We start from the raw sequence: 13311 nt of genomic DNA, 5'->3' as shown, positions 1-13311 counted from the left end.
GTTACATCAGACATTCCGTCTAACAAAAGTGAGAAGTATAATTTAATGAAACTGAAATCCCATAATTACAATTCCATACAAATTGAAATTAAATGACAATTTACTCTAACCAATGAAAAGATTACTATTTAAAGTATGCAATTTCTACAATCTCAAATTTTATAACCATCACAATAAAATGATCTTGCACCATGAACTTTAGTTAGGCAGGCAATTTAATACCCTGATGTGGTAGATAATTATACTAAGGTGCATAGGACTTAAATGTACAATGTAGACTTTTATAGTTTACTAGGAGGGCAAGCACCCCTGGTGCCTTTGGCCCCCAACCCCCAGTTGCAGCCAGAATATTAGTAAAATCTGTAAATGTACAAAAGAAAAATAATTATATATTGGAATCAAAAATCATGAATTGCTATAAATATGTAAAAGAAAAATTAATTATTATTTAATGGAGTAAAAATCTTGAAATTAGAATAAAATATTTACTCTCTTACTGATTGGAGTATTCCCATTAAACTGAGGTACACTATGCTCGAAGAGTATTTATAAGAGACTAAAAAATGATCCATTCGTTTTAACTGACATTCTTATAGATGAAAAAACTTTTTTTAAAAACATTACTCATTTAAATAACAGGAAAAATCATGTGAAAACTAAAGTGGTATGCAATGGGTCATTGTAACTCAACCTTCAGCTAACTAAGTCATCTAAATACAAACACTGTTGTTATTAACAGAATTTTTTTTTAATAGTTTGTTCCTGTGAAAGAAAGTTTACTCGATCAAAAATAAAAACCACGGCTTTCTTGATATTTTAGTTTATAATTTAAAAACGAAGTAAGAATCTAAAAATCTAACAAATCACATTAAACTTTGATAAATTCTGAAAAGAATGATACCAAACATATATATGTAGGTTTTCAAATAAGCCTTATTTAAAGTGTGACAAAAAAGTCACATAAAATCATTGCACTTTTAGGCTCAGGATTTTATATATATAGAATAGATAGTTCTACCTTTCTTAAGAAGAGGGGTCAAGATATAAAAGTAATTTAGAAGGATGTACCACTTCATTATTAAAAAGGAAATGTAAAAAATATATCCACATACCTGTATAAATTTAAACTTAGAAGTACACCAAGGGCTAAGGTCAACTGCCCTCCAAGAAAAACCAGTGCTTGAAAACGAGTAATTTCTCCTGCTGCTATTGGACGACTTGCTGTTCTGGAGACCTGTAAGATACAACGTAAAAAGTATCAGATCAATAGATTAAAAGCAAAGAGACACATAAGCACTATATTACATTTGAATGTATCCAACATTCTGAAACTGTGTGTTATGGTGCCTTAGGAAGTGTACCCTCTTGGGCTAAGCTTTTGGACAGTAAACTACAAGAAGCAAGTTCCTTGCCCAAAAATGTGTTTTTAATGCATTTTATTTATTTTTGCTGGATTTTGATCAAAATTACTGTATTTCTGAATTTTCCCACGGGAATAATAAAGTTTATCTACTATAATCTAATCTAATCATTACTGGGAAATGACTCTTGCTACAACATTCAAAGGAAAAAATACTGCACAAAATGTTTTAATATATCTCTAGTACTTTGAGTAAAATTTTATTCCATTCTCATTTACATGTGAAATGATAAAAGGAAAAATGGAAAAGAGAACAATGTAAAAATGGCTGCACGCCAGTCTTGCAAATAAAGAACAGTATATATCGTTCTTGCTTTTCTCAATACATTTACTCTTATTAATGGCAGGTATGTACCTTTTTGTCAAAGTCACGATCCCACATGTCATTGATTGTACATCCAGCTCCCCTCATTAGAACAGCCCCTACTCCAAACAGTGCCAGCATGTGAAAGTCTGGTAGGCAGCCTGGCTCTGCAGCTAATGCAATGCTCCATGTGCAGGGCAAATACAGCAGCCATGTTCCTATAGCACAGACATAAATTCATTTCAGTTTACTTTGCAAATATGTCATAAAAATTCAAATTTGTCCTTCAGCATAAATAGAGTATGTGGGGGAAAAAAACTAGTTACAAATTTAAAAGACTACACTACTTACCAAAGTGATCTCCAAATTTAAGGGTCATTCACGTGTAGCTTTTGTACACAGTGATACAGTTCTTTATAACTTTGGTCCGGAGTAAATAGCACCCACTTAAAACCTGAAGCTAAGATATTTTGAAATACGATAGTGAAGACTATTCAGTACTCTAATCCCCAGGACCTCTGTTTTATTATATTAAAATGCCAACAACACTACTTCTGTACAGTTCCAAGGACCTGGGTTTTGTTTTCCAGCCAAATAACTATATTTGTCATTTCTGTATTGTGCTCATGTCTGTTTTTTTTTTCTTCATTGGTTTCCTTCTACATCTTAAAGATGTGCAAATTCAAAGCTGGCCTTTGCGCTACGTTGGCTCTTGCCTTGCTTCCTGATCTTCCAAGATACTATAAAATACCAATTTTACTTTCATTAATTCATGTATTTTCATTCATCTTTAAAAATGTCTTTACTGCAATACAGGATGACAAGGAACTGGAGACTATCCTAGCAAAATAAAGTAGGAATCAACCATTCCATTATAGGGCACATTGACTCTGTGTCAAATCAACCGAAACTGTAAGTTTTTATAATCTGGAAAAACAAAGAATACTGGGAGAAATTTTTGTTGGAACAGAGAGAATGTGCAATTTCCACAGACACTGAGAAGGTGGCTTTTGTATGAAGCTCTGAAGCAGCAACAACAACAGCCACGATGCCACCTTAGGAGCTTAAGTAGTTCCTTTTAAACAGCTTCATCATTAGATTTTTGTTATGCAACCATTATTTCTTCAAAGCATATTACAATTTCAAGACTGTATGATTGTCAAGACTGGCTGATAAAGTTAACTTTTCTCTTTTCACACTGGTCTTCAAACAAAAATATGAAATGTTCATATACTGCAAGAACCCACTAAAAGATATGACATGATCTTTAAAGACTCAAATTCAGGCTATTGTTAAATCAGTTTCTTCAATATTTCATAATGCTACACATTTAGAAATACGAAACAGTGGCACATTGATTAATTAGATCAAAAAACCCCAACACAACCAATCCTGTAGTGGCAGAGATGTCAAACTATTCTTTTTTTAGCCCTCTTACCTTAACAATGGGCCTTCTCAGATAGCATTAAGTCAAACGCTATACCAAAACCTGGACAGAATACAGCAAGTGTGATGTAATGATTTAAAATTGCCTCATGATACCCTTATGAAAATAATGTATAAGCTAATAATTTAAATAATTTAAAGCAAAGCCTAAAGTAAGTGCAGATAACATGGCTACAGTTTTTCAAATGTCGTGTGCATTTCTCTAGTTCTGCTAAGTATAATTAACTTTTCTACATGTGAGAAACATTTAGGTAAAAACTGATTTCATTACATCACAATAAGGGTAGCAGATTGACATTCTGATTCGTGCTTTGCTTCACATCTCCAGAATCCTGGAATCACATCCTGGCCTTGGAACTGTCTGTGTGCAGTTTACAGTTCCTCCTATCTCTGAGTGAATTTGTCCCTTAGGAATTCAAGTTTTCCCTTTTTCATCCCAAAGATTTATAGGATACAGTTGGTTAACTGTTGACTCTAAGCTGGCCCCGTGGTGAAGCTGTATGATTATTGTGTGTGTGCTACTGTAACTGATGAGCAGAGATCCTGTTCAAAACTGTACCCCACTATGTGTCCAATGTTGCTGGAATAGGCATCAGCTTCTTCTAAACCTGAATTGGATAAGTACACTAGAAAATAATGTATATATTGCAATCATATCCGGTTACACCCAGCCTGGCGTGCAGTTAAAGCAGAAAAAGCTCTTCCAAGAAGATCTTCTTCTGCTTTGGGATGCAGAATCACTGTGCCTTCACTCTCAATTGTCTTCAAAATTATAGCTGTTTCTCTTTTGGACATTAAATTATAAAATGAGATATTCTTGACCATTAAAACTGTGACCCACTGCTACAAACAGCATCTTGGAACTTAAGCATCATTTTAACCATGTTTTTTTTTTAGTATATGCATTTTTGAGATACAGTTGTCTGCAGACTAATAGCTACAGTATACTGTATGAACATTTTCATTGTAATTTCTAATACAAGATGGCAGAATGTTGTGGAATACAAAACAAAACCGAAGTTCCACAGAAAAAAGGCATTTAACTCCAAAGTTTTTCAAACTTGCTTTCTTTCCTGTCAGATTAAACTCTGATATGTAATAGAAAATTATAAGTTCTTACCAATGGGCTTGTCCAACCTCATAAGCCTGAGGTAAGGCTGGACAGATTGTGGTGCGGCATTGACAATCCCAGGTGCAGAGAAACTTATTGTCCTCCTTGTACTAACTAGTACTTCTTCTGCTGTTGTTTGATACAAGGGGCTCCTTTTTTGCTGCTTTTCCTTTTGAAAGACTGTTTTAAAAGATGCTGTCCTTGCACTGCAATAAAAGTAACCATGATCCTTCCTTTTCAGCGTATAGTAACTGGGTGTACATGAAATGCAGTGAGAAGTCCATATAGATGAAATTCGATTCATCTGTAATATTTTGCACTTCGTTAGAAACATAGTGAGGCTTCTAAAAAGGTAGACCCTGATCAAGAATTAGAGACAGAAAAAAAACACTCTAAAAAATATAATTAAAAAATTTTAGTCAGCACATCAATTAATATTGACCAGCAAAAAAGTGAACACCAATCATGTTTGTGTAGTATTATGATGAGTGTAACTAAATGTGGATACAGTTTTGATATAAAGTACTGAATAATGGAAATACTAGAAAAAATGATCTCATCTTCAATACATTTTCAGACCCTACAGAATGTCAAGCTTCCTCTTGCACAATATTTACAGTTTTTCCTTGTTACTGACGGCAAATGACCTAATGGCATGGCACCATACTGTATATGCACCAAAAATAATAGAAACTGCTTGAAGTATACAAGAGAGATGGACATTGTTGGTTGATTGTTGGAGGCTTTGCAGAGAAAAGACTGAGAAAGAGATACCTGAGAGTTCCTGAAGGAAGTATGAGGAACAAAAGGAATATCTAAGGAGAAAGGGTTGGTTACAGCCATCTAAAATGACAGAGGCAGTAGAATATGAAGAAGTGCATATAAAGAATCTGAGAAGCATAGGGGACCAACATCAAAAACTAAAAACTAAATATCATTGAATGCTGGGACAGCATGTTTCTTCCAGTTGGGGAAAGAAATAGGGCCGCTCTCTTTTGACCACAGACAGGGAAGGGTAGGTACATTTCGGTCAGTGGGAAAGAAAGGTATTTGTAAATTAAAACAGGGTAAAGGACTGTCCAAAGGGTCCAATCAGCTTCAGGTAAATTAAAGAGTTAACAACCACCGGTACATTTCCAGATCAGGTAAAGACACCCTCCAAATCCAACCTTGTGCAGATCAGAGTTGATATTTTAAGTTTTTTGCTGTTACTGTGAAATTTGGACAAGAGCGATCTACCTTCAACCTAATATATAATATATAACAGACAGCCTCTTTATCTTCTTCTTTCAGCTGCTCCCGTTAGAGGTTGTCACAGCGGATCATCTTTTTCCATATCTTCCTGTCTTCTGCATCTTGTTCTGTTACACCCATCACCTGCATGTCCTCTTTCACCACATCCATAAACCTTCGCTTAGGCCTTCCTATTTTCCTATCACCTGGAAGCTCCATCCTTAGCATCCTTTTCCCAGTATACCCAGCATCTCTCCTTTGCACATGTCCATACCAACGCAATCTTGCCTCTCTGACTTTGTCTCCAAACCTTCCAATCTGAGCCGACCCTCTAATGTACTTGTTCCTAATCCTATCCATCCTTGTCACACTCTCTGCCACCTCCAGCTCTGTCTCCTGCTTTATGGTCAGTGCCACCGTCTCCAACCCATGTAACATAGCTGGTCTCATTACCATCCTGTAGACCTTCCCTTTCACTCTTGCTGATACCCGTTTGTCACAAATCACTCCTGACACTCTTCTCCACCCATTCCACCCTGTCTGCACTCTCTTTTTCATCTCTCTTCCACAATCCCCATTACTCTGTACTGTTGATCCCAAGTATTTAAACTCATTCACCTTCGCCAACTCTACTCCTTGCATCCTCACCATTCCACTGACCTCCCTGTCATTTACACACATGTACTCCGTCTTATTCCTACTGACCTTCATTCCTCTCCTCTCTAGAGCATATCTCCACCTCTCCAGAGCCTCCTCAACCTGCTCCCTACTCTCACCACAGATCACAATATCATCAGCAAACATCATAGTCCAAGGGGACTCCTGTCTAATCTCGTCTGTCAACCTGTCTATTACTACTGCAAATAAGAAAGGGCTCAGAGCTGATCCCTGTTGTAATCCCACCTCCACACTGAATGCATCTGTCACTCCTATTGCAGACCTCACCATGGTCACACTTCCTTCATACATATCCTGTACAACTCTTACATACTTCTCTGCTACTTCTGACTTCCTCGTACAATACCACAGCTCCTCTCGAGGCACCCTGTCATACGCTTTCTCCAGGTCCACAAAGACGCAATGCAACTCCTTCTGGGTTTCTCTATACTTCTCCATCAACACCTTCAGAGCAAACATCGCATCTGTGGTGCTCTTTCCTGGCATGAAACCATACTTCTGCTCACTAATTATCACCTCCCTTCTTAACCTAGGTTCCACTACTCTTTCCCACAGCCTGGAGTGTAAAATAAGGAAAATAAAAAAAAAGAAAACAAGACATTCCTTTACACTCTTAAAAATACAGAGGCAATTTAATACAGGCCTGATTTATAAAACACAGCAGATGTTGATATAGATATTTGTGTCTGACAATGGTATTACACAGAGAGGGAACAGACTGATGACAGAATGGAAGAAGGGCAATTAATTAATATTCAGACAGAGCCTCATACAAACTAAACAGGCTATATATACATTTAGGTTGGTTCTGACAGGGCATCCTGCAGAAAAAAAAAATATCATCAGCATATTAAACAGACTTCATGAACAGATGCTACTGGCTGACACATTTGAAAATCTGGAAGTGTTCTGATGTCACTGAGTTAATAAGAATTATAGTGTAAATGGATGAATACAGTGTATCCTTCCCTGGATCCTATCTGGCACAAGACTTGCCAAAAGAAGTTTCAATTTGTGTAGTCAAATGCCTTCTCCACATCTAACTAACAACAGAAGGGCAGGTGACCATGGAAGGATAGGTGCAAGTTCTATAGTGTACATGAGCTACTGCACATTATCTGGCAGTTGACAAGAATGAAAGAGATCTGTATGTATTTATTTAGGAATGACCAGCAGCACATGCTGAGTAAGATGTTTCAGGTACAACTTTAAACGAGAATTTGTTAAGGAAACTGGACAACAGTTTCAACAAGCTTCTTGTTTTACAAAGAAAGTTACCATGGTTGTATTACTTAACAGGTTCATTCTAGTGCAAGAAATCACAGTGTGCAAGAAATGAGGAAAGGGGGTAGGTAATTGTTTCCAGAAAGTGCAGAAAATAGGGACATACCAGCATGCCAAAAATCCATAAACTCCTTGAGATCTGTCAAAGTATTAGTGTACTAATGAATGTTGTAAGGGACAGGTTTGTTGAGAAGGAATCAGTTTCAGAAAAAGCCAAGTAAGACTTTAAAAAAAAAAAATCTAAGTATAAATCCAAAAACTGTTTATTGATCTCCCTTGGGTTATTGAAGAAGAACCCTGCTTTATTTTGAATAGCTGAAACAGAAGCAAAAATATCATATCTTTGCAACCTCAACCCTAGTTATTTTAATGAGATTTCTCTAGTGACTTAAAATTGGGCCATGTGTGATAAGCCACACATTCTACTTTACGAGAAAAGTAGTGAGTTTAATTTAGTTCGCATGGTGGTGATCAAAAGCTCATAATCAGGATTCACCATATGAAGACAGGGACCTTCCTGAGTGGTGAGTTGTAAATACACCTCTTATGCCTCCAAGAATATGCCAGCCTGGAGGCATAGCTGACTGAGAAATGGCAAAGCATGTTCTTGACAGCCCAGGACATACAGTACATGGGTTCCTCCACAGACTTGGACTTAATATCAACCAAATGCTCCATAGATGTTGATAAGTTTCTGGAAAATACATAAAAACATGAATGAAACCTGCAGGGAGCAACACATGATGGTAGTCAGAAAAAATAAAACTGAGAGAACACATTTATGATCGCAGAGGGCGACTATAGCACCTAAAGCATTTGGGAGAGAGGATACAAACAATCAAGAAACAAAAAACAAGCAAGTCTGCAATGAGAACAGCATCTAGCTGAATAAAATGGGAATTCTTTAACAAAACATTCAACATCTGGACAAGAATTTACTGTGTGCAATGGTAAAATGAAGGAAGGGATGATGCAAAGATAGATGGAGTCTGTCACTTAAAAGGTTCAAGCACAGATTTGCAGCTGTACAAAGAATAATTTCAAAGCCACAGAAATATAACAGAAAGTAAATTCAAAGAAGTAAAAAGAACAGTTTATAGAGGGTAGGAGAGTAAACAGAATAAAGCACAAATCTCTCCTCTCCAGTCCATCTACTAGCAAACCTACCAGAATTGTCTGAGCCTAATTTTAGAATTTTATTATCAAGGTTTTGTCAATGAACAACAGAGAAGGAGGCAGCAACTAATTATTGACCACACAAGGTGTGTCTTTAACCAGCAACTTGGTTTCAAGGTTTTCCTGGAGGAACATGATCTTCTATCTTTTACAGTGTAAATAAGCAAGGGTGATTGATTGTTTAAAGTTCAACTCAAGGTTCCAGGTATTTTAAGAAGCTACAGATAAATTAGATATACAGATAAACGAGGAAAGAAATTAGAGAGAGTGAAGCAGACCCCACAGAAAAACAGAAGGCAACTATTTAAAATAAAGACTGATTGAGATAAAAATTGGATTATGTCTGTTCAGAAAATGAATGGATGGATGAATAGGACTGAAAGCATATGGCAAATATGGTCCAGCATAACAAGCCCTCAAGAACTGTATTTACTATGGCATGGTAATTCCAAACATCATCACCTTTTGATTCTTAAGTACAAATAAATAAATACATGAATAAAAATCAGACATGGCAATTTAAAGAATGCTAATTAAGGTCGAGCAGTGGTGTTTCTGCCTTACAGCTCTAGAGGACTGAGCTTAAATCCTGGCTCTGTTAGGGTGTGTGTGGCGCTTGCACATTCTTACACTGTCTGTATTGGTAGTTGTTTTCCTCCCATATCCCAAAGACATGTGTGCCAGTTTGATTGGTAGCTGTAAATTGCCCTGGTATGAGTGAATTTGAGATATGCATGTGTGTGGGGTTTTCAGGGTACAGCAGGTATATGTAGGTATCCATCAAGTTTTACATCTGTTTCAAGTAGCACAGGTTTTTGGGGAATCAGCGCTATAGGGTAGGCAATGGGTGCAAGGCAGCAACAATTTTATGAGGGACAGTAGGCCATCACAGATCATGCTAACACAAACATTAAGGGGAAATCTACATAACATGCCTACTTCAGGCAGGTGGCACCGCAGCTGGGAACTGTGAAGTGCCAAGGGTTATGTGCTAAACATTGCACAGTAGACTACAAAAATAAACAAGACAAGAGCAGAAACACTAAATAATGCCTGCCTCAATTAAACAAACCAGAGTTTTGTGGAATAATATACTAAGTAGGGAGGTAGACAGTTGTAATTTGGGGTTCTTCAAAACTGGACTGAATATTTTACTGAACAGGATTGAGGAGCTTTTTAGGCCAAATGGCCTGATCATTTCCATTATTGGCTCCCACATTCTGAAACTGCCACTGAAAATTTTTTTCAGTGTAAATACACAGCACTGGCCCTCTTTAAAATGAACTAAAAAAGCGTCTGTACATCATATTCATCACATTTGTGATTTAATGTTTGACACATCAACGCACATTATAATAACTGCACGGTAATATGAATTATTATACGTGTGAGTCGTCATTTAGCTGGTGTAGCTGCATTTGATCAAAGGTGACATCACTTCCAAGTTACTCCGAAATGTTAAATACAGATGGGCCGGAGTTATCGTAAATATACGCACATTCTCCCATCAAGTTTTCTTTTATAAATCCTATGTATGCACATTTATGGTATCTTTTTGTGCCAGCACAAGTTTTACAAATCTGACTCCTAGTTAGTAAACCGCACATAAATGCACAAGTAAGATTTGAAGCACACAGGCAGATGAATAACAATCATGGAAAAAGCACAGGTTTGTATCAACTAAACAGAGATAACGCAAATGTATATTCAAGCTTATTAAGGCAGTCCTTGACTTTGTAAGGTTCTGTTCCAAACAAGATATCCCACTGCATGGGCAAAAAGAAAGACAAAACCAGGGTATTTTTTTTGGAATTGTTTAAATTGCTAACTATAATTCTGAAATTATGAATCATCTTGACAAATTGCCAAAAAACAAAGATTATGAGCATATATATATATAAAATGATTTGTTTGAGTCTGTTGCTTCCCTACTCCTATGAAAAATAAAAAAAGTTTCCCATGCACAACCTACATCTTAATATGCACTTATTGATGATGAATGTAAAGATGTTTAAAAAAAGTGAGCTTATGACTGTGCATTTGCATTAAGGAGAAAATTACAGAAAATTACTGAGTTTGCATACACTCACACAATATACAGCTAAAAGTACTATTGACAAAATCCTTGAAGTGTTAGGGCCACTAAATCTGGACTCTTCACTGTGCACAGCATTTAGTTTTGCTGGAGCTTAAGTAATGTTGGGGCATAAAGGTGGAATGCAGGACTACTATAGTGAGTGATGTATGCTACAATTATGCTGTTTTTGGAAGCGGTTTCTATTACTTAATGGAAATTACTGTACCCTGATAGTTAACACTTGACTGTCTCTATAATATTTGCAAACATATAAATATGTTGCTGGAGATTTCCAATTGTATAAAATTGTGTTGACAAATTCCTAAAGCTAATTTTAATTAAGTTTTTGTCAGATTGTTCATACTAAATGATAAGCAATGGTTTGAGGCATTTATAGTAAACTTTTTAAAAGCTCTACAAAATGATTACATTTTCCATGGAGTAATCTTACATCTTGCTCAGCCAATACCACCCCCCAAAGCCACTTGCAATTTCTGGCATCCCCGGTCGGCCAAATTTGAATCACCAATTAAGATAACCTGGAAGTATCTGAGGGTGTTGGAGGAGAACTGGACCATCATGGGGGAATGAATGAATGAATGATCCTTTATTGTCACTGTCACAAGTACAACGTAATTAAAAAGATGTCTCCGGTCAGTGCCTTATCACATATATAACAATAAAAGAAAACAGGTAGAACTAAACAAACAATATAAACAACATACAGTAGATGTTGCCTGCAAACTCTGTACAGATGATAAAAGGCTCCTTTGTGAGTCCGCAGCACTGGCCACCGTGTAACGATGCTACTAAAGTTACACTTGCAATGGACGTTTCAACTGAGCTGTACTGCGACTGACCATATCAACAGCAAGAAAATGGTTACTGAACTTAAATCAACGGAGGACCACTCTGTACTCATTAAATTCTTTAAGTTTTAAAAACCATCTTAATTCTGTACAAATGCAACTCGACTTTCTAAAAATCAGTTTTTCATTTTTAATAGCTTAAGTGTGAAGAATGGGTCTAGCAAAAGATTTACTGAGCTCGCTTTGATCTGTTAACGTCAAACTTCTCCAACCTTTGTATCAAACCATGAAAACACTAATGAGCTAACTATGAATTGAATAGACCTGCTGGACCAACGTCACCGTATTAACGAGGCTTTATTAAGGTTCATACCACAGTTACATTTTATAAAGTAAGAGCTTTCTCAAAGTCATTAACTAGTGTATAACTAGGAATGAGCCGCTAATAAAAATACTGTTTACGTGCGTGCAACACGACCTTAAATTAACCGAACTAAGAATGCCCGATTTAGAATAAAATACAGCTTGTGGGTAAACATGCAAAGTAGAATGAGATGACAACACTTAAAACAAAGGTCACCCGTACCGAATCTCGCTTGTATGTAACACGTTTAAAGTCCATTCCTTTGTCTTATGAAATCATTTAATGTAAAATTGAAATATTTGAACAAGCGGACTTACAGGCATCGAGCAACTTCCTGCTTTGCTCGTTGCTCAGCCTCTACGTGTCCCTCCGGATGCGCTGGAGAAACGTTTTCGTTCCTACAAACAAGTGAGAGCCACTGCTCATTCCTTCAAACAGTTTTTTTACGTAGTTATTTTCTGAACGCTTAACGAATAACGGCTTTGGTTATTACACAATTAGTGTTTCAATAATTGGGCTTGTAAGAATATGCAGCAATATCTTATGCATACAATATATAGATATTGTTGGGAAAATATATAATTTGTAATCTTAAAAGATTAAAGATTAAAAAGACTCCATATAAAATAGCTTAAGGAGAGGGTAAAAAAAGCTTACCCCAACATGTTTGTTTCAATTTGAAGGCAAATTTTTGAAACTAGACTTTTTAGGGGCTGTTTTCAAGTACCACCATGGGGAAAGTGCAAATTCAGTTTCAGTGTTTCAGCAGTGAGCGGGAAGCATTGGAACGACTTACTAAATGAGTGCTGGAAGGTACGCTATTGCACATTTATTTTTAAATAATAGATGCCATTCTTTTGCCTGTGTCTGAGCAACACTGACAACATACCTGTTATGTCTGTTTTATGAATTTATAGTAGTTTGTTGTGTGAAATAAATAATAAGGACTTGCTGGAAAATGTAATGAAGTAAAAGGTATTCTATTTAACCTAGGAATGTGGTGGGGGAAAAAGTGAAAGCCATGAATGAAATTAATAGTAGTGAAATAGTAGCTTAAAAATGTACTTAAGTAAAGTAACAAAGCAGTTGTACTTTGTTATTTTACACCTAGGACTACAAGTCATCAGTTAATCAAATATTTGCATTTAAGTTATAAGAGAAAAATTGGAGCACCTGTACGTAATTCCACATAGACAGTGATCAGGCTGAGGGTTGAACCTTTTATCTTTGAAGGTGTGTGGTAGCAGTGTTAACCACCTTGCTGCCCCCTTAGACATTCAGCAACAGTTTAAAAAGTTTGAATTAGCCGGCTTAATTCAGGGTGTTCATAAGAAATATACAGATTTATTTCATGAGGTAGAAGTACAATATAAACAAGAATATTTAGATATTTGAAATATTAAAATGTA

The 13311-nt window shown here is 36.4% G+C and overlaps 1 protein-coding gene across 1 annotated transcript in view; it reads right to left on the bottom strand.

The window, feature by feature from the left end:
- Nucleotides 1-12321, bottom strand: part of coq2 (coenzyme Q2 4-hydroxybenzoate polyprenyltransferase) — a 52340-nt gene extending 40019 nt beyond the window's left edge. The window contains exons 1-5 of the mRNA XM_039758821.1: nucleotides 12220-12321; nucleotides 7973-8170; nucleotides 4291-4640; nucleotides 1776-1942; nucleotides 1113-1234 (exon numbers count right to left, since the gene is read on the bottom strand). Of these exons, the coding sequence (XP_039614755.1) occupies nucleotides 1113-1234; nucleotides 1776-1942; nucleotides 4291-4640; nucleotides 7973-8154 (821 nt within the window). The 5' untranslated portion in view covers nucleotides 8155-8170; nucleotides 12220-12321. The remainder of the gene's footprint in view (nucleotides 1-1112; nucleotides 1235-1775; nucleotides 1943-4290; nucleotides 4641-7972; nucleotides 8171-12219) is intronic.
- Nucleotides 12322-13311: the final 990 nt, after the last annotated feature.

The sequence above is a fragment of the Polypterus senegalus genome, chromosome 7 (genome assembly GCF_016835505.1).
Source record: "Polypterus senegalus isolate Bchr_013 chromosome 7, ASM1683550v1, whole genome shotgun sequence".
Taxonomy (NCBI): domain Eukaryota; kingdom Metazoa; phylum Chordata; class Cladistia; order Polypteriformes; family Polypteridae; genus Polypterus; species Polypterus senegalus.
The sequence above is the reverse complement of the archived record's forward strand: the minus strand, read 5'-3'. Positions and strand labels throughout refer to the sequence as shown.